At 33.6% G+C, this 24,758-nt stretch overlaps 1 protein-coding gene across 6 annotated transcripts in view; it reads right to left on the bottom strand.

Moving 5' to 3' along the window:
• Window positions 1-24,758, bottom strand: part of Sltm (SAFB like transcription modulator) — a 45,341-nt gene that overhangs the window by 13,940 nt on the left and 6,643 nt on the right. Inside the window, exons 3-11 of one of the 6 annotated variants that reach the window (XM_046460885.2) lie at window positions 19,341-19,405; window positions 16,526-16,723; window positions 15,589-15,636; window positions 7,584-7,611; window positions 5,789-6,203; window positions 5,123-5,172; window positions 3,061-3,179; window positions 935-1,084; window positions 242-345 (exon numbers count right to left, since the gene is read on the bottom strand). In XM_046460885.2, coding sequence (XP_046316841.1) covers window positions 242-345; window positions 935-1,084; window positions 3,061-3,179; window positions 5,123-5,172; window positions 5,789-6,203; window positions 7,584-7,611; window positions 15,589-15,636; window positions 16,526-16,723; window positions 19,341-19,405 — 1,177 coding nt within the window. Of the gene's footprint in view, window positions 1-241; window positions 346-934; window positions 1,085-3,060; window positions 3,180-5,122; window positions 5,173-5,788; window positions 6,258-7,583; window positions 7,612-15,588; window positions 15,637-16,525; window positions 16,724-19,340; window positions 19,406-24,758 lie in introns of all 6 variants that reach the window. The other 5 variants (XM_046460884.2, XM_058584844.1, XM_058584842.1 and 2 more) reach the window with 5 other exon arrangements.

Genomic DNA, 24,758 nt, shown 5'->3' on the forward strand with positions numbered 1-24,758 from the left:
TGAGCAGCTTTCCTCAGCTGGGGCCTTCCTTCATGATGTGCTGTCTTGCCTTAGGCACAGAGTAACGGAGTCAGGCACCTCCAAAATGAGACCTCTGAAACCGTAAGCCCCAAATAAACATTCTTCTCAGGTATTTGGTCACAGTGAGAACCACTTCATTAATGTACCAAAAAAGTCTGCTTAACAAAACAAAACAAAATAAACCTGAACTCAGCACCAAATAAAATAAATAAATCCTTACTTGCTACTTCTATCACTCATATTTTTTTTATCTCCAGAACTTCTTGAACTACTCTTTTCATCATTTTCTTTCTTCATTTCTTTCTTAGAAGGATCACCTTTTACCTGAAAGGTTTCAACCAGAAAAAAAATAAATCTTTAAATTTTAAAGTTACATTACGATTATAAAAAGTGTGTTGATAGCAGAAATCTTGGAAAACACAGAAAATTATTTTTATAAAAAAGTAAATTAAAAAGTGAATGCAGGGTCTGGGGTTGTGGCTCAGTGGTAGAGTGCTTGCTTAGCACGTGTGAGGCACTGGGTTCGATTCTCAACACCGCATATAAACAAATGAATAAAATAAAGGTTCATCAACATCTAAAAAATATAATTTTTAAAAAAAGTGAATGCATAAAAATAAAACTCACTCTGATATTACTTCCTGCCCTTATCATCCTTAAATTGAAAATTACAGATTGATTATCTCTTCTGAAATGCTCAGGACCAAAATGTTCCATGTCTGAATTTTGGAATATGTACACAGGCTTTACCATTTGAGCATACTAATTCTGAAACTCTAAAAAATAAACAATGCTCTGAAGTTTGAAGCAGTTTAAAGAGTTCCTTCAGATTTTGGATTTCCAGATTTGTGATTTTCAACCAGCCTTTGTCATCGAATTAATCTCCTTCTTATGAACAATTAGGCAAACTTACTTTTTCAACAGAAATCAGCTGACCATGCAGCTCAGTGCGATGAAGATGTGCAATACATCTGGCCACCTCTGTGCTTGATGACATAGTTACAATGCCATAGCATTTTGCCCCAGGACTTCGAGCATTTGTAACTACCTTTGCACTAAGAACCTATAAAATGAGATTATACTTTAGTAAGTTTTATAATTAACAACTAATTACACATTTCAAAATAGATAAAACTTCAGAACTGAGACTATTCAAATTAAAGGATATAGTGAAGATATTAATTCAAGACAAATTCTGTATATGTGCCATTCTGTTTCAAGTTCTTATGATCAATATCTGCCTTATCAATATGAACTTAGTGCTCACGGGAAGGTAAGTGTTAAAAAGCAATTTAAACTACTTTTTAAATTTATTTATTTACCTATTCTCCCACCCCAAAATGTACCCCCAAACAACTAGTCATATCAACAAAGTAATGATATGATTCACAAAAGCAAAGTGACCAGATACGTTTCGAGATTATAGACAAATGTTAACACTTTCCTATGAGTCACTTTGTATTTCAAAAATGAATAAAGAACCAGTCACTTGTTTAAAAAAAAAAAAAAAAAAGCAAGACTTAAAAATACATCCTTGGGCTGGGGTTGTGGCTAAGTAATAGAGTGCTTGCCTAGCATGTATGAGGCACTGGGTTCAATTCTTAGCACCACATATAAACAAATAAAGGTTCATTGACTACTAAATTAAAAAAAAAAAATCCTAAAAATATATACCCCCAAATTTAAAAAACAACACCTATATAATTTCAAAATATTAATTAATATAAAAATGACAAATACTTTCAATTCTATAGAATGGATAGTTAAAAGAGACAAAGCAGGTATGGATGAGTGAGAAGAAAAGTGAAAACAATAATTCAGTGCTGGGCAAGGAGGAACAAAGACACAATGCCAGGAAGAGGTAAACAGTTAATTTAAGAGGTTTTACCGTATGGGTGGCAAGTAACTATCAGGTTTTATTGTCCCACAACAATTTAAATTTAAGTCCAAGGTCCTATTATCAAATAGATATATCCTTATATAGGTTTAGTCCTAACAAATACCAACATTAAAATATTGCTTTTGCCTAACAATACATTACTGAAAATAGAAATATATACCACAGTTGATTAAGGTACTACAATCCTCAGTGTGCTAAATCTAATACCTCAAGAACCTCATTTGCTCAGGTTACTCTCTAATGCTGAAGAAAAAAGCCCTCCTAAAGTCAACAGGACAGGTTTTTGCAATATTCATTAATGGCTATATACCAATACTGGCTATTCATTTAATAAATATTCAAACCCTATCATATACAAAGTACAGTAGATAAGGCTCCTGCCCTCAAAGAAACACTGATGTAAGTGAAACACTTAATGTAAGGAAAAAAGTACTTTGTGCCTTAAGAGATACACACTGCAGTCCAATGCCACAGGAATACATTGACTCTTCTTTAACCACTACTTCTTTTTAGTTTTCCCCTTAAATGCCAGAGAAACATTTCCTATCGAATGAGCCATAGTAAGACACCCCTCCCCCACTCTGAACACTCCACACTCTTCCTTCCTCACACTCAGAACAACTTTTGATTATTTAAACACACACACACACACACACACACATACACACACACACACACGAAAATCCCTAGAAATATATATCCAGTTTTACATTTTTCCGTATCACTGGAATGGAATCTCTGTAACACAAATCATATTTGGGGTTTTCCTCCTCAAAATACATAACTCCTATTACCTAATACCAGCCTGGTTACATTTGCAAGATGACCAAATTAACCTCAGCAACGTGCTAGATCCCATGCTAAATAAAGTACTAGAAAAAATCATGACAAATAAAACTCAGTCCTAGGCTCAAGCAGGTTTAAGCTTTGGAAAATAAAGACCATCAGGGCTCAAAGTGAGATAAGACACCATTCAACCCTTTACCCCAATCTATCATTACCTCAGTATTCAATAATTATACTTGTAACCATCCAAAGAGATACAAAAATGACAACACATTTATACAATATTGTTTTGAATATAATCTGTTTTAACTGCAGATACTAGAAAGATGGATAAGAAGGTAAAAAGAATGTACCTTTCCATATTTGCCAAAGAGGTTCTTCAAATCAGCAGCTTTGGTATTAGAAGAAAGTCCACTAACCCAGATATTTTTAGTTGAGCTTCCACTGCTACCACTAGTACTACTTGTACTTCCTAGAATAGATTTAATATCAGATGTTTAAGTATCTTACTCAGAATTTTCTTTTTCAAAAATTAAAAGGGCCATGTTCTTTCAAAGTATCAAATCCTTTGATTTCAATTGATAATATGATCATACTATATGCAAAATCCTATGAATCTGCTAGTATTACAATCAAACAGAATAACTTACAACATAATTAGTAAGCAAAGAAATATTATTTGTACACTTCCTATAATATGAATGTTAAGTCAAAGTGGGTGAAAATCGAATGTGTGTCTTGGACCTTTTCTGTTCAGTTTTAATAATTTAAACACTATTACTGCACTGAACAAGACAAACAATAAACAGTCATCTGGAATGAACAGACTGCTTAATTCCTTATCTGTTGGGGGCTTTATATTTTGAGAAATTGTAGTGGAAGAGGGATAAGTCAGAGCAAAGGATAAAGTGTTTTCAAGTATCTAAATGGTTAATAACAAAGCCTAAGACTAACCAATTCATCACCTTCATAGTCTTTTAGAAAAAGGATAAGAGAAAATGGAAATTATATACAGTTAGATAATACTGGATCCATGATTCATGATTCATACATACACATTATATATGAGAATACAAGCCCAGTCAATCACCCTTTAATGCTTTTCTTCAAACATGCCACAATAAAACAATTTTTATAATTCCATGCTACTATATGTAGAAAGAGTAAATTTTTCAATACATGACACAGGCAGCTGAAAAACTACTCAGTGTCCACTTATAGGGAGAGAGACAATGTATTGATTCAAATATTTTAAATATTAATGGCTTATGCTTTTCTAATTTTAAGAATAACATTCATCAAAGAATCTATTTTATCTTATGAAAGGTTAGAAGTTTGTGTATCTTTTTTGTTACTAGTAACATTTTGGGTCACATATCTTATTACAAAAAAAGAAAAGAAAAAGAAAATAACAGGAAAAATAAAAAGCACTACTTAACCAAGAATCAAGTTTCTACATTTAAAGGATAATTTTATGAACTTTTTGTATCTTATTCATTAACCTAAACTATAAGAAATGTGAGTATTCCAACTGTCAATTAGTGAATCAAATCACTATAATTTCTAACTGTTAAAATATACTAACAAAATGCACTAAATAAACCATAAAGGAGGCATACGATCCTCCTTTAGACACTAAAGAGGTATTTTAGGACTTTGTATTATCTAAATGGTAGATTTACTCTAAAATACTTTTATTAGAAAACAAACATTTTTCAAGTAGACACAGCATTATGTACAAGATGATTTTTTTGTATGTATTATTTACAAATAATATGTATTATTTGTAGCTTGTGACCATGAGATAACCAGTGATTTTCCAAAACAAAAAGCAATCAAATATTACACCTTGAAACTTAAAAGACTTTTTTTAAAAAATTATTTTTCCACAAAGTAAGCCAAGTTAGGAAGTAAATTCTAAAGCATTAAAATCATGTAAGCAGGTAATATTCATAGACGTATGCTCTGATTTAAAGAATGAAGAAAGTAAAACCAAAGGGTAGAGACTAATTATCTTTTAAATACTTGACTCCATGAATTCACACAAATAATATTTATTATTTACATTTCCTCCTCAAGAGAATGGGAAAATGAATGTGGTCCATGTACAGTGGTTACAAATGACTGCAACTAAAGATAAAATACTTCTGAAATTATAAGCATGAAATATCTATTAATGTTCATTACAATTGCTTAGAATACAATCGATAAATTTCCCTAGCAAATGTTTTTTTAACATACTCATACCAATTTACACAGTAATTAAATAATAATACTTTATTCATAGTTACACAAAGGCAAAATTTTTAGTTAATAAAAATGATAAGAACTGAATGTCAAAGAAAATAACAGACAACTATTACATTTTAGTGAAAGTATGCAATGCTATCACTGAAATAGGAAAAAATCCATTACCTTTGTCATCTTTAGATGATGTCTTGCTGTCTTTAGATTCCTTTGAAGAGCTAAAGAGGCAAATCATCAGAAGAAAATTGAAAACAAAAAACAAAAACAAAACAAAATCCGAGCAGTTTGATATTGACTATATTGCAAACTAGTGCTATTCATACAAATTAACAGTTCCAAAAGCCTAGAATAGGTTATTTGAACAAATGACTCCCTTAGGATTCTTGCACTGATTTTCCCCAAGATGCCTGAAGATCTAGATTTTCTGATAATTCTATTCAGTGGATATATGGCCATCTTCTCCAGATTTCAGGACTGGGACTTGACTTCATTTTGTGTTCTTAGAACTGATAGTTGTTCATTAACCATCATCACAAGGATTTTTAAAAATAAAACACAAAAAAATTGTCAATTTGAAAAACAAAAACAAAAACAAAAACAACCAAAAAACCAAATATATGCTGACAATTCGACAATGCAATCAGTAGGACACACTGCATATTATGAAGGTCTTGAATTTTTTTTAAAAGTAACTTATGACGGTCAAAAATATTATAGGCAGGATCATAAGATACTAATTACTGTACATGGTCTTGAAGCCACCCCCTTAATGTAGAGTGATCTTATTGAATGCTGGAATTCAGTATCGTAAAGAACTGACATAGAAAAACAAACCTCTTTGCTTGACCAGAGGCCCCAGTAGACGAGGGCCCTTTCTTCAAAGTATCCTTTTCTTTTTCTCCAGATTCTGCTTTCTTAGAACTTTCTCTGGCTTCCTTCTCGACAGGATCACCCTTCACGCAGTCTTCCTTCTTACCATCTTTATGGTTCGCATTCATCTCATAATCCTTGGTTTCCTTCTCCGGGCTCTGTGCAATGGCGTCCTGCCCATCTTTTGGCTTACTTGCTTCAGAATCTGTAATTTTCACATTTTTACCTGTTTCTAGGAGGTCATCACCATCAAAATCCAGAGTGATGGCATCTTCAGCCTGGATTGTGACCGAGATGTTGTCATCCTCAGCTTCTTTCACAGTCGCATTAGCTTCCATCTCTTCATGAGCTGTGTGATCAGCCTCAGCTAGGTTCCCTTCTGAAGGAAGAGGTTTAGATACTTCTTGTGTACCATCACCAGAACCTGCTATATCTAAGAGGATTTAACAGGAATAAATATGGCAAAACAAGAAGTTTAAACAATTTCATAATCATAAGCTAGAATAGGACCTAGAAAATATAAAGCCAGTTATTAGCACTGATGGAAGGTTAGGGAGAAAAAAAAACACAAGGGTATTAACTAACATAAACAATCCTTTACCCAGGATCACTTATTCTTCACGGAAAAAATGATCTCTACATACAAACATCAAACAACAATAGTGAGAAAATGTTCCATCCTGAAGATACCAGTTCTTCATTTCTGGTTAGAAGTTAATGACATGTGGAAGATTTTTTTTTTTTTTTCCCCTCCATGGGATAGTGACAAATGTGTAGATTTGTTTTTCAGTGTTCAAATCATCTTGGGATTTAACCCTCTGACCTTCAGAATTCCCACAGTGACTTCTTGGAAGGTCACAGTCTGAGAATATCAGTCTTCAAAGTGTTTCAGGGCCCCATCTTTTTCATTCTTCAATTCCTGGTAGTCCAGAATCGAATGGAAAACTGCTACGGAGGGCTCCGATGATGCTCCTGCTTCATAACGTCCAGGAAATTGGTTATTTCCAGTCTTCATCCTGTCCAGCCAGTCCGCAATTACCATTTTTCAAAGATGTCTTGCATTCCCGAAAAATAGAAAGGCCTCAGGCATGTGTGATGTGATTTTCAGTCAGTAGCTTGATTTATTCATCATTACTTCTAGGCTGTTTATTCTGCCTTCCTTAGAAGCCTGCTCCATGTCCTTTCTAGTCCAAAGTAGGATCCTTTGTGACTTCTGTCCAAGAATTCAACCTCATATTGATCACAAGAATTGCTACTGATGTCCCTGTAATTGTATTGGATGATATAGCTCTCCTAAACTACTAAAACTATTGAAATACTATATGAAAATTTCTTTAAACAACAAACACAAAGTCAGTTTCCTGGTCACTCACCATTTTTAGAACTAGTTGCAAAATTCATTATGAGTTATATACCAGGACTCCAATAAGCACATATGAGTTACTGCAGTGTTGGTCTTAAGGACACAATCAACTTACCGTATGGTATGGTAGAAGTTATCTTTAAAATAAAGTACAAAATGGCATAGTTCACTTACAGTAACTGATATGTACTATTAAGATAGAACATATCTTAAGTGGTCAAAAGAAAATTAAAATCAATTGAAAACTTAAATTAAGACGCTAACTTAATTCACTAAATTGGTAAATTTAAAAATAAACTCATTTTAAAACTAAGATTTCATATAATAATACTGTTTTATGTAATTTACTTTTCTAAATGTTAGCAATTTTTACACTCTACTTAGCATCAAACATACCTTTCTCATTTTCTTCTTCCTCACCATCCTGAAATTTAAAGAATAATCGAATGTAAAATGAATTTATATAAAACTAGATTTTAATAAGAACACAAAAATCAGTTAAGTTAAACTGGTGGATAATTTAATAACATTAATGAGGGATAGGTATCACTAACAAAAAAATATAATATTCCAATCAGAACCAGGGCCCATTTAGAGCGATGTAGCACAAGCTTGGTATATGCAATTTTAGAAAAGAAAAGGGAAATCTGTCAAAAATTACATCAACAAACGGGGAATATTTAGTTTCATTATTCAAAGTAAGTTCATGTAATCTAAATCTTACTCATATCAAAGAACTGCCAATAAAAAGACTGACCTGATTATTTTATGTCACTCAGTTCACAGGTACTCAGTGCATATTATTCAAAACAGTACTAGAAAGCACAACCTGTAGATATATTCTTTCAAGGGCTTGAATACACATTAATAAAACAAAACAAATAAAAACACTCCCTCATTAAGCATTTCAGACATAAGAAGGATGACTGAGTAGTAGACAGTTTCATACTACTCATTTTATTATTTAAAAATAAATTCATAACTGTTTTTTTTTATTCTATTAAGAAAATACTGCAAAAATCACTGAAGTGATCCACAGAGATACAATCAGCATTTCCCAAAAAATAAGACCATAAAGAAAAGTAAAAGTAATATGCATTACAATCTCAAATGAAAAGAATTTTAAGGATTTTTTTTTGAGGGAGTACTGGGTATTTTTTATTTTGAGACAGGGTCTCATTAAGTTGCTTAAGGCCTTGATAAGTTGCTTAGGCTGCCTTGAACTTGCAATCCTCCTGTCTCAGCCTCCCGAGCTGCTGGGATTATAGGCATGTGCCACCAGCATCCACCATCAGGAATGTCTTGATTTTTATTTATAACTCTTAAAATTAAGCTGAGTAGAAAGAAGTAGATTGTTATAGGCCAGGTAATATGCTACCATGTTCAAAGCCTTAAAGCAGTGGTTCTCAAATTTCAGCACATAATGGAACCCTATAAGGCTAATTAAAACAGACTCTGGGCACCTACCCCAGTATTTCTGTTTCAAAAAGTAAAAGCAGGGTTTGAGAATGTACATTTCTAACAAGCTCCCAAGCGATGTTAATGCTGCTGGTCCAGAAAGAACACTCTGAGACGAATACTGTCTTAAAATGACAGCTTCTTGGAGAAAAACTTAAACCAAAAACTTAAACTAAATTACCATATAAATGTCCAGATCAAGGAATGAGTCATTATTTTATATATTCAAGAAACATGAAGAAAACTAAAAATACTTCAACCCCACACCACAAGTGTAGGAAGTAAAAATAGGCCAGAACAAAGAAATCATTAATTGTTAGAAAAGTAAATCCCATTATTACATAATTATACTATATTTCATTATAAGAATTTCCTTTCTTTCTTTTTTTGGTACCAGAGATTAAACCCAGGGTGCTTAACCATTAAGACACATCCCCAGGAGCTGGGAATGTGGCTCAAGTGGTAGCGCGCTCGCCTGGCATGCCTGCGGCCCGGGTTCGACCCTCAGCACCACATACAAACAAAGATGTTGTGTCTGCCGAAAACTAAAAAATAAATATCAAAACTCTCTCTCTCTTTAAAAAAAAAAAAAAAAAAAAAAAAAAAGACACATCCCCAGCAATTTTTCTTTTGAGTGCAGAGCACCAGGGATTGATTTCAGAGGAATCTGACCACTAAGCCACATCCCCAGCCCCATTTTGTAATTTATATAGGGTCTTACTGAGTTGCTTAGGGCCTCACTTTTGCTGAGGCTGGCTTTGAATTCATGATTCTCTTGAATTCTGAGCCTCTTGAGCCATTGGGATTATAGGCATTTACTACCACGCCCAGCCTTCTCCAGCTCTTTTTATTTTTATTTTCTGAGAGGTTCTTGCTAAATTGCTGACATTGGCATTGAATTTGCCATCCTCCTGCCTCAATCTCTCAAGTTGCTGGGATTACAGGCGTACATGACCACGTCCAGCAGAATTTCTTAATAAAAATCTATATATGAATTTACTTTCAATTATATCTCTAATCTGCAACATTTTTAATGTATTTTTTAGTTGTTGAAGGACCTTTATTTTATTCATTTATTTATATGCGGTGCTTAGAACTGAACCCAGTACCTCACCCATGCCAGGCAAGTGCTCTACCACTAAGCCACAACCCCAGCCTCTCTAATCTGCAATATTGGAAAGGAAAAGAAAACACTTTTATTTGGGTGAAGTGATAGGCAGTGGCAGCAAGAAAAAGATGAATTGGACAAATATTTTCTTTCAAACTCTTTTTTAACACAGTAATGGGGATTGGACCCTGGGCCTCTCACATGCTAGGCAAGTATTCTACCACTGAGTTACATACTCAACCCCTTTTATTTTGAGACAAAGTCTTGCTAAATTGCCAAGGCTGGCTTCAGCCTTAGCCTCCCTAGTAGCTGGGATTACAGACTTGAGTCACAGCACCCAGCTCAAACTCTTTTAGTTATCTCATTTTTTTTTTCAGGGAGTGGGAGTGGGGGGCGAGGGGTATTACTGGGGAGTAAACTCCTCAAGGGCACCAACCACTGAACCACATCCGTGGTCCTATTTTGTATTTTATTTAGAGACAGGATCTCACTGAGTTGCTTAGTGCCTTGCATTTGCTGAGGCTGGCTTTGAACTCACAATCCTCCTGCCTCAGTCTCCTGAGCCGCTGGGATTATAGGTGTGCGCCACTGAACCCAGCCTCTAATTTATCTTGAAAGAGCGCAAATACACTGAGACACCTTAATGTTTATTTGAAAGTAGAACAAATGAACTTAAAGAATGCAACTTGACTCTCCTTTATTTACCTGTGATGTCAACAGCACACCTCTTCTGCATTATTAATTAATTAATTAGTGGTACTGGGGACTGAACCACGCATACTAGGCAAGCACTCTACTACTGAAAAATATCCCCAGCTCTGCATTATTCTTTTAGAGCTGTATCACTGATTAGGTTCAACAAAAGGATGACCAAATTATTTGCTAATATTTGAAAGAATAAAAACTTAAAATACTATGATGTAAAAAACAAAATTCTTCCTGTAGTTCCTGCCAATTAAAAAATGTTATTTCTAGTTGCTAAAGTAACTGGTAAAGTCTGGCTTACTTTGCTGAAGAATTTTTAGATATTTATCTTAATAACTCAACATATCTTCTGTAGGATCTCATAACTTCAGTTTCTCTATACAATGGTTATATAAGCCTTATTACAAATTCTTAATGTCTGTAAGAAAAGGGCCTAACGGAGCCGTCAGGAAACAAAACTAACTACAATGGAGATGAGGCACAAAAACAACTGATGTTAGTACAAAAGATGAACCACAGATGTTAAGTACATATTCATTTTATTGTGTAGTACAGTAAGCACAGCACTACTAAGGTTAAGCAAAAATTCTAAATAAGCTCCAAATTCCTTGTAATAAGGAAACAAACCAAGAAATAAAATGGGAAATTTTTCCTCTTTAAATGATATAATATGCTATGCTGAAAGATTTAATGCAAAGCTCTTCTAACTTTTATTTCATCCTAGCAGCAGCAATGACTACTAAGAGACAAAAGGCAATACTAAAACTTATTTTTCAGTTATCAAGTATTTACTGAGTACCCATTATACTACCTCCTCCTAGATACAGGGTGATATAGGTACATATATGTGCTATATATGTGATATAAGTCCAGGTACATATATTTGCTATAAGTACATATGTATTTATGTGCTAAGATGATTCTCCTTCTTCTGACTTGTATTCAAATTGACTGAATAAACCTTTAAAATAACCTTAAATCAGCAACTGTCTGCCATGTATTTAGCTATATGCTAAACATTATGAGAAATACAAAATGCTTGGAATATCATAAGCAATAAATATTTGTTGATATGAATTACTGACTACATGTAGTATAAGATACTGATGTTTTTAAAGGGTTTAACTTCAACATTAAGTACATACAATAGAACATTGACTAGTGAGGGGTTTATTTAGTGACAAGAATACCCAAAGACTAGGCATTATGAGTCATAGGTGCTTATTCTATCACTATTTAACTAAAACAGTTTTACTTTGTGTTATATCATCCATCTAGACAAATTTAACTGTAAAAAAAATAGCAATCACGTGTGATACAAGATGTATCAAGAATTAAGATGGATGGAAAAAATTCTCTGTGTATAGTAAAGCACAACATAGGAGAGATAGACATTAGAGAAAACTTTATGAAGATAAAGGACAGTCTGGCTTTGAAAGGCATATTGATGTCATTTGACCAAAAAAAAAAAAAAGTTTTACTTCAGGTAAGTGAAACATTAGGTAGGGCCAAAGGCAAATAGGAAAAGAGATACACATATTGTGATCATTGAAGACTGAAGAGGTTTTTAAGTCAACATCAAACTTCTAAGAATTAAAGTACAAGCAAGCAAAAACATCTTAAAAGAAAAATGTTCAGAAAATTCTCAAGTAATTGATACCTTCCAAACTAGTAAAACAATACTATAAATAAGTACTAATTGCGAATGCTCTATGTGCCAGGATCTAGGATTAATCCTTACACCAATCTAGCAAGGTAAAATTTAAAATTTTACTTTATAGACATAGAAATTGACTAAGAGAACTGGTCCAAAGTCACAAAATTAAACTAATAGATGTAGAATCTGATCCAAAGTCTACTAAGCACTGCACCTAGAAGTTAAAGCCTAAGATTTAAGTTTCAAAGTCAAAGCCTGAGAACTAGTTGTAAACAGAGATATCCCTATACAGAACCACTATTTATTTATATTTTTAAAGCAAATAATATAAAAATAAATCATGAAGTTTTAAAAAGTTACTAATAAGGGGACAATAAGGAATCATATGAAGCAGACTACCCCCCCCCCCAATTTTCTGGGCATTGAACCAGGGGCGCTTTATCACTGAGCTATAGCCTCAGCCTTATTTATTTATTTATTTAGAAACAAAGTTGCACTAAGTTGATGAGGCTGGCCTCAAACTTATGATCCTCCTGTCTCAGCCTACAGAGTCACTGAGATAAGAGGCATGCACTGCTGTGATCATCTAGGAGACTTTTTAAAAATATTGTCTCATGATTTTGACTTTATAGCTTTTGCCTAAAACACATTAATCTGTTCATCCCTAGTGGGGTACATCATTATGACAAATATAACTTAGAAAAAAAATCCTTAAATTATGTTCAGTAATTTGGTGGTGGTTTTATCATTCTAAGACTGTTGTTCCTGGGTGTACTACGAGATGCAGGAAATGATTAACTTGGAAGTACCCATATGAACTAAAAATTGATGTTATTTTAAAAGTAAACACAAATGAAAATGGACAAAACCCAACACATTCCATTGCTCTATACATTCAAAAAGCCTAGAAACAATGATCAACTCAGTAAAAATGGACACCTCTAATAACGAGATTGTTGTCCTGAAATACCATTACAGCTAAAAGGAAGAATTGGCTACCTGTAGGTCTGGAGGAGGAAATGGAACATCTTTACATAATATCAGAAAATAAGAATCAAACTACAAAAATCATGTTGAAAGGACTCAAGAGCCAACTTGAAGAGGCTATCACACCATTAAGATGGAACACTTTGAACATTATGAAGGATAATAATGGCAATAGACATCAACTTAGAAGGACATTAATTATACATCAATTATATTCAATTCTTGAGTTCAAAATGAAGGGGAAAAAAGAAAAAATTCAAAACTCACTGGTCACTGTTCATTATTCTGAAAATTGTTAAGTAAAAGGAAAGAATCAAGACATATATCCTAGCTTTCCTTTACAAATTATACTTCTGGGTAACCAAACAGACTAGGGGGTAGTTTTTCTTTCTAGAAATATTCCAGCTAATAGATAAAGAAATGATGGCATTAACACATTACCATTTTGTAATCCTTAATGAGATATGGATCAATAATGACTGATATCATCATCACAAAGATACAACCAGATATTATGTGTTTCTAAAGAATATAATACTACTTATAAAATAGTTATTATTTTTTTAAACAGGAACAGACAAAATTTGATAAAAAGTCTTAGATCTTACCAATTTACAGTACAACTAAACCACACTAGATTCCTGTTTTTAGAAATATTTTTATTAAAACACAGTCAAGCCCACTATTTACATACTGCCTATGGCTGTTTTCATGCTACAATAGCAGAGTTGAATAGTTGTGACAGAGATCATTTGGCCCACAAGGCTAACATATTTACTATCTGGTCCTTAGAAAAACTGTGAACCTCTACTCTAAAGGATAAACAGATAAATTTTATCAGTAAAATAGTGGAAAGAAATAAAATGGAGAGAAAAACTAAAGATTAAAATGCATAGATCTTATTTATATTTGGAAGAGGGCATGGCTGATTGAATGTTTAAATACTAACGTATATTTAATGGTCTAAATAAACATTTTTATATTAGGAATTATATAGAAAGGAAAGAGTTCTCCTTTAGAGATACATACTGAACTTTTTCAAGGGATAATATATCTGTTTCAAAATATTGCACAAGGGGGAAAGCGAATAGAAGTATACAGGAAATAAGATTGACTATGAGTTGATAACAGCTGAAGCTGATAAATGGGTACTCTTCATGTAGCATCACATAATGCACATATTACTATATTCAGGAAGTGTGTGTAAAAGCATTAGATCATGGTGGAATCTAGATACATTCGCACGTTTCTTGATGTTCCACTATATATTGTTTATAACGAAGAAAAAGATTATTTTACTTGAAGAAAACTCAAAAGATGTAAGGTCCCTTTTTTTTTTTTTTTGATACAATATAATGAAATCTTGTCCTCTCCAAAGAAATAATTACTCTTTCACTATCAGGATGGGATGGTAACAAGGCCATCTTTATCCTATAAAAATTTGTAGAAATTAGAAAATGGTACCCATTTCTTAAGATACTTCATATCCATTTGTTTAAAAAGTTTATAATCAATGGTCTACTATGTAAATGGGGATCCTTAGATATGATTCTATCACACAACCTGCAACCTGTATAACTGAAGAAATGGTGCTTAAATGGGAATTGACTAGTTGTCAAAAGAATATAAAGAGCTCAATTTCTCCTTTTTACAAATAAGTAATCTAGGAAGGGTTCTCCCCCAACTTGAAAGTTAATTTTTCCCATATATTATTATGCAGAATTGAACACATTTGTGGATAGGATGGATAACAGTCCTATTATTTCCCTCCTGAATATTCCAAACAAAGATATTTCTTCTTCTCTACTGCAATAAATACAGATAGTTAATACAGCCTCTGTGTATCTGGGGCTGTGTATAAAGGCAAGAGAACTGTATTAAAGAAGGCAATGACCAGAGGCAATGAGCTAAGCAGTCTGAATATGAACCCCTCTAAATACTAGTTACTAGTAAATACTACAGAGAAGAAATAATAGACCGGAACACTATTTTTTCTAAAGCATATAAACTTGGAAACTCTTGTTTAAATATACACAATGTATATTACATATAGCAAAACCAATTTTATCACACACTGAAGTACAACCATACACACAACCAAGTAAATGTCTAGCACAGAGAGTTTTAAAATCACTTACTTTAAGCTCATCCTAGGAATGGTAAATTAACAAAGCTTAAATAAGTTTAAAAAGGATATTGATATTTTATATAATTAGTTTTATACCAAAGTTACGGGGGTGGGGAGAAATCAAAAGGATTTCAAAAAGAACTTTTAAATTCGGAAATAACAGAAACCTCATAACTCCCAATTACATTTGTGGCAAGAGAAATTTTAGCTACCAAGAATTTGTATATGCCACATAAATAACTATTAAATTGAATGCGGTATTTTTAATCAATTAAAGAATTAAGTAGTCGAAATAAGATTCTTTTTCCAAGCCCTTCCACCCACAATATCAAATTCATAGGACTAAATGTAAACTTACTTGGGCTGTTAGAAAGGTATCATCTTCACCTTCTTGAGCTTCAATTTCCTAAGTAAAAGGGTATACAATAGCTTTGCTTTACAAAACATCTGGGAAACATGAGAATTCTTTTATGTTTATACCTGATTATCATTTGCCTCATGTTCTGATACTGTGGGTACTAAGTCAATGTGTAAGATTCAGACTACATTTTTTTATACCAACATAAAAAATAAGTCACATTGCCACAGAATTAGTTAGAAAAATTTTGAGCCCTTATTCACTAGGCTAGGAAGAAAGGAAGTGTTTTAAGTATGAATATTAGTAGCAATGACTTCCCTAATCCATTGATTTTTCGTAAGATGAACTAATGTAACTTCAAAGCAGGAAAAAATGGCAATTTCAAATGAAAAGATCTGAAAAATTATCTGCTTTAAATTTCCCATTCTTGATATTAAACTAAAAAAATGCACATGAAATTAGCTTTTTTATACCTACTGAAATAGCAAAAAGTGTTGCGGGGTTGAGAAGAATCCACCACCAAATAATGTTGACAATATCAGAATGAATTGGTATACTCATTCATAGCGGCATGGGAAAAAAACTGAAAACTTAATGCCAAAATTACAGGAATAGCTATTAGACACACAGAAAGCAGTCTAATAAATTATGGTAGAACACATGGATTATGAAGTCATTATGATATGTTATGTGGAAGTAGAATATAGAATAAATAGCAACTTTATGGCATGATAACTATGTAAAAATTTATGTGCAATAAGCAAAAATTAAAATATCACCTTAGGTGGTAGGATTCTGGTTAATTTGTAAGTAACTTAAAATTTCTTTCTTTCTTTCTTTTTTTTTTTAATTCTGAGACTTCCAAATTGAAGTAGAAAAAAATATATATTACTTAAAAATTTATTGGTGTCATATTTTAACAAAACTGGCTAAAGACCTGACTTTCGATGTCCTCTTTTTCTATATCTTCTATTGCTTCTGCCTCTATTAATTCATGAGCTCTCTTGTTTTCTTCTGCAGAAAGTAACTCCTTGGAATGCACACAGTCTTCTTCATTTTCACCAAATTCTTCAGAGTCCTTTAGTTCATCATTTCCGTCTTGTTCATGTGCCTCTTGATTCTCCAATTCACAGTCCTTTTAATGGTAAGAAAATTTGGTACAACTAGAAGCAAAGTAGTGTAGGCTATCCACCAAAAGTTTTTGGTAATTTACATCTCTAAATGTGTCAGTTTGATCATATTTTGATATTCCCAAAGTTAAAGCTCAGTAATTTTACCTTACATATTAACCGTGTCTTTAGAAATACAGGTCTAGTATCAAGATCATTAAACAATAAATCTGAGAGATCACACTGAAATGCACACTAACTGAATTGCTACTAGAGATATCTAGGTTCCAGTTATTTAATATTTACAAGCCACATTCTAGAAGTACTCCAGAGATATGGCTTCAAAGGGTTGACTTAATTTCTCCATGTGTCACAGTCTGTTTTAATGTTAAAGTCCCTGGAAGTCTTATATATTGAAACAAAGTTTATTTCTGATTAATAATATGGCACTCCCAACTGTTCTATCAATGGCTCTTCCTGAAAAATACGCCAAAAAAAAAAAAAAATTATGTTTTGGAAGCTCTCTGTGCAACAATTCAAATTAGGTGGGCAGGGGGGTTAATATATATTGGAGTAGCTCTGTAAAGGAAGGTCTTTGTGCCCTTGAAGTTTATGCATTTTGGTAGAAACAAAAGTAGCCATTTGCTTACTTTCATCTTTAATTAACTGTAGAGAAAGGGTTGAAAACAATGAATATTTCTTCCTCCTTTCCTATTCTGAGTTAAAAGGCAGAAAGGGCAGGGTAGGGGCAGGACTGCTAATTACTCAAAGCTCAACTGCTGTGAGGGAACAAAATTTCTTAGCAAGGAAGGTGTACATGGAGGAATATGACTGTTTGGGGATATGGATTGCTTAAGGAGCAGGGCTCTCTGATTTGACCAACCTCATCATAGAGTAGGGGAACACTGGAGGTTGAAATGGTTTAGAATATGAGGGGGGAAAAAAAAAATCAAGGGAATTTAACAAGGGAACTTCAGGTATTCTGAAGTGGCAAATTTGACCAGTCTCCTCACTTATTTACAGAACCAATATATTTCTATACTATCTACTTAGGCAGTAGGTGATGTTTATTCACCACTATTATATAAATTTCAAAATTATCAACTCTGGGACACGAGAAAATAAATTCATTTAATTTCTGTCAAATGCATCACATATATGCTGGTTAATTTGTAACTTAAAATTGAAAAAAGTGAAACACCTCCAAAGTGAAAAAAGAAATACAAAGAAACTGAAGATATATTCAAATCAGATTTTTAAAAAGCTCTTTTGCTCTTGTAGGCATATGACCACTTTCATTTAATAACACAAAGGCATCCTTTATAGCACATATAAGAGGCAGTACAATTATTCTTCCAAACAAGTTATGTCTCCTTGTAACATTTCAAATGACTAACATTTTTATAAACTGAAGAAACTGAAAGACATTTGAAAATTAAAAGGTTTTTTTACAAAATCACAATGTTTTTCCAGTGTAAGAATAATATTCGATTAATCATACACTTACTAGTGAAGACAACTAAAGAAAAGAAAGAAAATTTGACCTAATGAAAGGTATACCACAAGGATAACAGAATACAGAATAGTTCTTAAGAGTTCAAACAAAAGCTGGTTATAGACATGCAATCATTAATTTAATGATCCCTGGGCAATACCTGCTTTCATGGTTAACTATTCAACCAAACACTTCTTTTTTTCCATGCCTCACCCCAAGGTAAAAGGAGCAAAAGTGTGGGCTGTGTGGTGTGTGTGTGGAGAGGGTAAGATAGAGAGCTGTGAGGTAGGAAAGACAGGTGGGTGAATGGATATGAGTTGACTTCATGGTGGAGCACATAAACACTCAGAGACATTATGACAATATGGACTAACTACACAAGGAAACAAAATATATGGGCATAAAAGTGTACATAATTTAAGAGAAACTATGCTCCTTAAATAATACCTGCAAATGTCACATTATTTAAGACCTAACAATGAGTAAGTAGATCATTTTTCATTAAAATGAAACAAAATAAAAACCCAAATACAATTTAAAATAACTTGTTTTATACCAACATTACACAGAACTGCCACAGCCCCAATTATAACTACATAATTTTATTCTTCTGGCTGGTCAGTTTTGAAGTATATTCTTTTTACACCAAAAGGACCTGGCTTGCTTATCTTTGAAGGGCAAAACTAGTTTCTTAATTTGATCTTTACCAAGTAGCAACATATCAGCAATTTCCTCTCTCCATTTTAAGGTCTACATTGATCTAAGTCCTGTAATATTATATACAAAAGCTAAATACAATGAGCAAATAAAATATAAATCACCAATATCCTTCATAGTGGTACCCTGTTTAGGAACTAGCATACTAATTTTCCTAGAGCTGTTCCCTTGGTCCTTATTTCTCAGATTTCTATATAAAAGATGGAATAAACTTAGTATTATTTTAGCTTTATGTGTCATCTAACTAAAGTAAGTTATTATAATTCTCAAATATAATTGACAGAAAATGAGGTTGACAATATTCCATAAGTCTCCATTTTTATTTAACCCACTTATTTCAGTGTCTATTGTTCAAGTAAAATGCATGAAATTCATCATGCAAAATACAAGGCTCAAAATAAACAACTTAACCTGAGTAATTAACACTTTACCTTGACAAAAGCATCATCTTCCACAGAAGCATCTCCACTCAACTCATCTGCTTCTTGTTTTTTACCTGTGAAAGAAGGAAAATGGGCTAACAACCAATATTTTACCACTTTAAGAGCAAAAACCATTCCAATTTTACTCTGCAATTTCACTCTCCACTCCAAAGTCAGGTAACAAAATTAATGCCAACTGCTTATAAACCATCTGGTCACAGCTGTCCCCCCTCCAAAAAATAAAATACAATAAAATAAAATAAAAAACAACCAACCAAAACTATATACAAATCCATGTGGTCTTACTGAAATAAGCTATGCCAACAATTCTAACATATGAACCCAACATCTCAACTGACTTAACAGATATGGTATATTTTCCTTTACACCACTTGAATTCTCTATCTTCATTTCTCTCAGAAATAGCAGTACCTTTCAATGGTGTTCTATCAAGTATATATAACCAAATACCTGCTAGCTAATTAAGTTCAAGACTTGTATTACCATAAATAATCTTCAACAAGGTTTCTCTAAAATAAAATTCTCCCACTTTAATCTCCACCTTTCTATCCAACTTGATTATGTATTGCTCTGTACTGTTTATAGGACATTTTGCCTCCCAATACAGAAAAGCAAGTCCTCAAATACAGTGACTGCTTTTATGCTAATTTTATGTATTTCTCCAAAAGCCTTAGTATGAATAGTGCTGGTCACTTAACATAATGACTGATTTAACTGACTCAAGAAAAGTAGAAATAATTTCAAAATAAACTGTTGATAGCTTCCAGATGGACTAGACTTTCTCGGCCCAGCCCACATCTCCAAAACTTTGCAATTTGGTTTAACTTTAAATATGTTATCCACATTTCAAAAAGCTTTTCACAGAGTCAACGCTAAAAGTTTATTATGTCTTCAGTCTAGTCCATAAAAACCTACTTAGAAATCAGCAAAATGCCAGAAACGTGGTCAAAAAGCACAGCTGCTGGAACTGTAGTATTCAAAACTTTAAAAAAAATTTTCCGTTTCTTTTGAAATATGAATGGCCATTCTTTCCTGAGACTAGCAACTAATAATAAACTTTCCCCCACTCTGCCTATAGCAGGCACTGACAGTACTACCTACTTCAGGCTTCAGTGACCCCTAAGGTAGAGAATTTAGCTGATGGGGTAAATTTTTTTTTTTTTTTAAGTTAAGGAATATCTCCCTTTCCCTTGTCTCACCCAACCTCTTTCACCTATTCCCAATTCAAAACCCTTTCCATGAATAAGTGATAAAAGGGAAACAGGTCACTGTCCTTCCAGGTATGTTAAAAACAAGATCAGGAACAGATTTTCCTTTTACTTGAGTAGTACCCAACAAGTTGTGAGAACCAAATGAGAACCAAAAGTGTGGAGTTTAGTGTTGTATGAACTTCCTATTTAGAATAATTTTACAATTATTTCATTCCCTGTGTCATCAAGTTTAATTTCTATGTTAGAATTTCACACAACCACCAAAAAAATCTGTTATTCTGTGCAAAAGTCTAAAATTAGTCTCAAATTAGAAGTTACTATAAGGGCAACCGCTAAGAAAATCTATTCATCGTCAAGTGTATATAAGTTGGGCTTAGTGGTATACGTGTGTAATCCCAGATACTTGGAAGGGTGAGACAGGAGGATGGAAAGTTTGATGCCAGCCACAGCAATTTGGTGAGACACTGTCACAAAATTAAAAACATAAAAAGGTCTGGAGCCATAGCTCAGTGGTAGAATACTCCTGGGCTCGGTCCCCAGTACTGCAAAACAAGGGTAAAGGGAGAAAAAAAATAAAGAAAATGTTTAGTAATCCATTAAAGAAGAAGGAAAAAAAGTAAAGCTGTCCCTTTCCTGTGTGTGTGTGTGTGTGTGTGGAGGGGGAGGGGAATGAGTACTAGATGAGAAAGAGCTCATTATATTCTTCTTTCTCATTAGAGGGAAAAAAATCATAATAAAAAAATCTTAGATGCTATCTTTTGGGAAAACAAACTTTTTAAGAATCTGGAAGCCAGGAACAGTGGCATATGCCTATAATTCATGAGTTCAAAGCCAATCTCAGCAATTTAACAAGGTACTAAGCAACTCAGTGAGACCTGTCTCTAAACAAAATATTAAAAAGGGCTGGGGATATGGCTCAGTGGTTAAGCATCTCAGCGGTTAAGCATCTCAGCATTCAATTCCTGGTACCAGGAAAAAACCTCTGGAGTTCTTTCCTCCATAAATGTACCATCAAATAACCTATAGAACAGAGCTTTGGGGAGAACTCCTTAGATCATTCACAGATGCTAAACCTACTCCTTGCAATCAAAAACTGCTTTACAATTTGCAAAGCATTTTTTTTTTTAAAAGTGCACTTCATTTTACCAAACTCCCTATGGTACATGGAGCAGCTTATCACAATTTTACAAAAGTGAAAATCAGTCTCAGAGGTTAAATAGCTTGCTTCTAACTAGCAGAGGAAGATGAGGTCTCTCAATTCTAGTCCTAAATTCTTTTTACTACATCTTAGTATGACCTGCTTAAAAGACATTATTCTAGTAAGGAGTGGGTAATAAACACAACTCATAGACATTATCTTGAAAAGGCAGCCCTCAGCGTAATGACAAACTATATATATTATGTGCACTCCATGGTGAGTCCCACTTGCTTTACTTAAAGGAAAATCAAATTACACTCCAGCAACAAAAACAACAGCAGTCACTACTACAGCTTAAGCTGCATCTACAGGTCAGGCACTAAGACAGATGCTTTATATATGTACATGTTTTCATAAAAGAGAATATGGAGGTTGAAAAATTAATAAAGATTACAAAGCTAGTAAATTTAAACCCAGTCTGTTTTCACTCCTGGAAGCCATTAGTGTTTTCCAGGGGCTACAATGTATCAGCTGCTTAAATGTTATCTCTTTTGCTGAACATAGAGGTTCCAAAAGCCAAATCTATAAAATTTAAAAACTGTGAGATTCAGAGAGATGAGGCAACATGGCATATGACACACAGGTAACAAGAGGCAGAGGAAGGGTATGCAAAAGGTATAACTTTGCTACTCCATACTGTTTCTATAGGCCATATAACATGAAAGCACTAGATGTTTAATGTTATCTGCTTATAAATTTAAATACCATGAGCCAGGAGGACAAGATTTCCAAACGCACAGTGACAAAACTGGAGCAATAACCTGATAGGTACAGAGTGTTTTAAGAAAACTGAAATTTTACACTAGCTTCCATAATCTAACTTTGGGCTTGTTTTGTACATCACGATTGAGAAACTACATTGTAATTTCTTCTTTTCTGACAGAAATAATATCCCTCCCCAACTAACTCACTTTTGTTTTTTGGTTTGATTGGTACTGAGGATTGAACCCATGGTTGCTTAGCCACTGAGCCATATCCCTAGCCCTTTTTATTTTGAGACAGGGTCTTGCTAAGTTGCTTAGGGCCTCACTAAATTGGTGAGGCTGGTTTGAACTTGTGATCCTCCTGCCTTAGCCTACGGAGATGCTGGGATTACAGGTGTGTTCCACTGTGCCCAGGCTATTGTTAAAATTTATGATGTGCATCATCCAGCTGAGAACCCAGTACAACACAAAAGAATGAGGAGATGCTCAACATTATTTATTTCTTGGAGTAAGTCCTAGGTTGGACACTATATTAGGCCCAAGGCCTGGACTTCTACCTGCTCCAACTGGTCCAAAGTAAACAAGGTCTGGACTTCTATCAGGACCAAATGGGACAAAGGTAAGTGGTGATACAGCAGTCAAACTACCCTCATGTGCAACCCCATCCTATCAGCAAGATTATATACTATAACTTTCATGATGCCACCAGCATCTATAGGTCCCTAACATTTGTGAAATCACACAAATGATGACTTAAAGAAAAATCAAATTCCTTCTACAATCCAACAAGTAAAACTACCTTTAGCACACTTTCATATAGTTAGTGTTCCATTTAACCCTGTGCCTGCTACCAATTAATCAACAAACTGCTCTACCTCTTTTGTTCTTCAGGGAATTTAGCATAAGCCACAGAAATGTGAATTGGCCCAAAGCAACATGATCACGATGAAGAGGCTAACTGAAAGTTTAATGTAGACCAAGCCTAACTTAATGCTTTGAGGAACAAAATTAGAAAATATGAAGGACAGTAAACATTGTCTGAAAAAACAAAATACAAATAGAAGCAAGATTAACCTCCCACAGATTTTTAAAAAACATATTTTTAGTTGTAGATGGACATAATACCTTTATTTAACCGATTTTTTTATGTGGTGCCAAGAATTGAATCCAGTGCTTCACACATACAAGGCAAGCACTCTACCACTGAGCTACAACCCCAACCCTTACCTACCACATCTTAAGGAGCATAGTAGTATCATAGCAACAGATGACAATTTTGAAGTTACATAAAATTTATTTAAATGTTCTTTGCATGATTTTAGGGTCTGAAATAAAATGGCAAAGTAAAACCACATACCGAAGTTTTCACTAGAAACATCCCTTAACAAGTGAATTCCTACAGGTCCACAGAAAGTGAGCTGCTAGGGCCAAGACATGTTTCAGAGCTCAGAATTCTAAGATTTTAGATTAAGTGAAACCTCCCAGTGCCTTCTAGCACAGTATTTCAAGCAATCATATAAACATTTAGGCAATGAAATATATGCATAGTCACACATCAATTAAATGTATGCATATTCATATCAAATGGATAAATCACTTTATCCATCACTTTTGCCACCAAACGTAAGAAAAAACTTTCCTGAGCAAAGGTTTTCAGAACTTTTGTATTTCAGGATTATAAATAAAGGATTATGGATCACCAATTGATTTTACCCTTTAAAGGAAAACTGGTTCTTCATCTAAGGGTTTACAGTTTCCTTTTTTAAATTTAGAAGTACCTCCCAAAACAAAATTCATTTATTAAGTAGATTTTAAAAAAACAATTTTGCCAAAATATTCTGTGGCCAAGTAACTTTACTCTTTAAATATTCACAGATGCTACTATGAAATGTTTAAAAAAAAAATAAGCTTAGTCATAAGATTCAGAGAATAAGCCCAATGAAACAATATTAATGCTTCTAGCTACAACCTCTCCCGAGTGCATGCAGTAAATATCCTAAAACAATCAAAGACAATGCCTTGTGTAAACTGCTTGTGTTTTAGCTTCTATTAAAATGGCATTTTAGTAATGAAGCCATATCTCTAAAGCAACTTGTACATTGTCTTAAATATAGTTATCTATTAGTTTATTTTTTCAAAAAAACAAATTTACTTATAATTTGAGCAGTAACCCACACCTGTAATCTCAGGAGGCTGAGGCAGGAAGATGGCAAGTTTGAAGGCACTCACAGAAACTTAAGAAGACCCTGTCTCAAAGTAAAAATAGGGCTGGGGATATGGTTTAGAGGTAGAA

Source organism: Marmota monax, unplaced genomic scaffold, assembly GCF_021218885.2.
Source record: "Marmota monax isolate L192 unplaced genomic scaffold, Marmota_monax_Labrador192_F-V1.1 WCK01_AAM20220418_F8-fsc00001, whole genome shotgun sequence".
NCBI lineage: Eukaryota > Metazoa > Chordata > Mammalia > Rodentia > Sciuridae > Marmota > Marmota monax.